Genomic DNA, 2,875 nt, shown 5'->3' on the forward strand with positions numbered 1-2,875 from the left:
GAGAGAGAGAGAGAGAGAGAGAGAGAGAGAGAGACCACCCTCGGAGGGTGAGAAGGGAATTTTTTTTTTTTTTATATAGCTCCACTTTTCTTTTTACTTTACTTTCTGATTGTCACGTGGTGGTAGTGGTGACGCTGCACCTTTAAAGTGTTTGAATTGATGAAGTTTCAATACATTGTTTTGGTAAATGTCTTGGTTAAATCATGTGTTAAAAATAAAAAGTAAAACATGAAATCTGCAGGAAGTGATGGAGACAAAGATGAGCTGCTATTTCCTGTTTCCGCCTGCAGATGGCGCTCTGGTCTGGTCGTCTGGCGGCAGCGGCTTTCCGAGGTGATGCCCGGTGGAGAGGCCGAACGGCTGCGCCTTCTGCTCTTCCTTCACTTTGGGCCGCAGCCTGAACCCCGCCTGGAAACTGAGGTCAAAGAGCTCACGGGGGGCAAAGGTCAAAGGTCTCTCCGTCAGCAGGCCCCTCAGGCGAGCGCGCCATCCCTCCAGCATCTGGGCGCGAACGGCGGCGGGACAGTGAGCCGGATCCCAGAAGATCTGAGGAGCCAGAACCTGAAACCCGCAGAAGTTCAGAATCCCGTTCTGAAGAAAAACAAACCAACATGGAGGACCTTTAGATTTCCAAACGTTTTTACCAAATAAACCCAGAAAACGCTGGGGTCAGAGGTCAGCTTTTAACACTACCAGTCAAACAGACAAAAATGAAATAATTAAAATATCAATAAAAACGTAAGTATTTATCGTATGGAGCTAAATTGGAGTCACAACATGTGTTCACAATAAAACAATTAGAAACATAAAAAATAAATAATTTTAAGTTGTAGAATATTTTTTAAAATGAAGAATAAAATTCAGTGAAAATATTCCCAGTTGTTGCATTCAGAGACCGTGGGAAATGGAAATGTCCTTAGAACATCATTGATATTTAATGTTTTTTGGTTTTGAAAAATAATGCTGATTCAAGCTGCTTATGTCAACATCACAACACAAAAATATGATTTCAACAAATTTGTGCAACATTTTCAAGTCATGTTATTTTTCAGGTAGCAACTGACTTACAGGACGAAATGAGAGCAAACACAAAGCAGGCCTTGGCAGTTCCACTGGAGAGTATTGAGAGTGTGCAAACAACGTATGACAGCAAAAGGCATACGTTTGACGAGGACCCGACGAAGAACACAGACAACAGGTGAGACTAAATACACATGGGGTAATCAAGGGAACGACCTGGGAGACAATCAACGGGGAAGACGCAGAGACGGAGACACAGGAAGCAAACTGAACACAAAAACTCTAAAAATAACTACACAGAAACACGATCATGACACTGATTCTGGTTCTTAAACTGACTTTCCTTCACAATCCTGTCAACGCTTCGGTTCTCCCTGGTGCACCTTCACATTTTTTCCTTCCACTCAACTTTCCACGAACATGTTTGGATACAGAACTCCTCTTTGGCCGTGACCTTGGTGTGTCTCACCTGCAGCGGCCACAGCGTGACGTTTATGTCTCCGTCGATGCCGTCAGGCTGAAACATGGACTCTGGGGCTCCGGTGGTGAACGACAGCAGAGCCTTCTTGTCCTGGAAGGAAACACGGATCAGCAGCGTTCAGCATTTATTGTGTCAGGTTTGGTGAATTTTCCTGGGTGACTGTGACCTTGAAAACGCCCTTGCTGTAGATTTTCTGCAGGCTGAAGGCGAACCCCTGAGTGAGGACGCGGTCGAACCAACCCTTCAGGACGGCCGGGACGCTGAACCAGTACAGAGGAAACTGCAGAGACGACAGGAGAAATCCACTTTACATCCCATTCAAACGATACATCAAACAATCTCCTCTGGCAGACTGTGACTCTTTAAAAAGGTGTAAAGCGTTACTGTTTCACTGTTACCACCTCTCTTTTGTGAAGGAGTACATATTTTTATTTTAAAAAGATATAAACCTCATTATAACGACATTAAGATTATAAATTTTTTCATTTTAACAAGATTTGAAGCAAATTCTGGATTTATTCCCAAACCCTGGCAGTTAAACACAGAGCGGCCAATCCAGCTAACATGTGTAGAAGAATAATATAATAATAAAAATGTTTGGATCTTTTGTTTGTTTTATTGTGATATAAGCAAATCAAATACAGGTGTTAAGATTCAACGAACAGAAACAGAAGAAAATGTGTAGAAAAGAGTCCAGTGTGAGTCGTTCCTTCAGCACGGAGGGTTTTGATCATGTGGCAGAAGAAGAAATAAAAGTTAAATCAAACAAAAAATAATAAAATACACAAGTCCTTAATTACTTTACTGATCATAATAAATATAACAGCACTACCACTGATGAAGAGGAAAAATCGGATGATGATAATAACATCAATTATAACAATAATAATAATAATGACAATAATAATAATAGTAGTAATAATGGCAGTAATATCCAACAATAAAAAAATAAAAACAATGAAAAAAATTGATGGTTGACTCAGTTCAAGTAGAATTGTTTATTGAAAATACAGGAAATTAAAGTGTCATTATTTACAAAATAAAACAAAGTTGGCACTTTTAATGGACTCTAATGCAACTTTGCAGTAAAAGTCTCATTATTTACTGAATGACACTTCATGACATCAGTCATACATTCATACAGACTCCTTCATGTCCATGACAGCGTCATGTCAGGCTTATGCAGACCCGGTCAAATAAAGTGATACCGATGAGGTTCTGTTCTGCACTGAGGTCCGTTTTAATCAGAGGGAAATAAACGCCGACCTGGAAAGTCAGGAAATAATTGAAATGTTCCAGCTGTGGACAGTTCCTGGAAACTTTCACCTGGAAACTTTCACCTGGAAACTTTCACCAGACTCCAGCCAAGAAAAC

The 2,875-nt window shown here is 40.6% G+C and overlaps 1 protein-coding gene across 1 annotated transcript; it reads right to left on the bottom strand.

Annotated features, from left to right (window-relative positions):
* Window positions 1–60: 60 nt before the first annotated feature.
* On the bottom strand, window positions 61–1,806 carry LOC103153461 (NAD(P)H dehydrogenase [quinone] 1-like; the record flags this gene model as incomplete). The annotated part of the gene is made up of 3 exons (XM_007574390.2): window positions 61–591; window positions 1,490–1,591; window positions 1,668–1,806. Coding segments are annotated over 3 exons (565 nt in total), but the record flags the coding sequence as incomplete, so codon positions are not given.
* Between the last annotated feature and the right edge of the window lie 1,069 nt (window positions 1,807–2,875).

Source organism: Poecilia formosa, unplaced genomic scaffold, assembly GCF_000485575.1.
Source record: "Poecilia formosa unplaced genomic scaffold, Poecilia_formosa-5.1.2 Scaffold350, whole genome shotgun sequence".
NCBI classification, from domain to species: Eukaryota; Metazoa; Chordata; class Actinopteri; order Cyprinodontiformes; family Poeciliidae; genus Poecilia; species Poecilia formosa.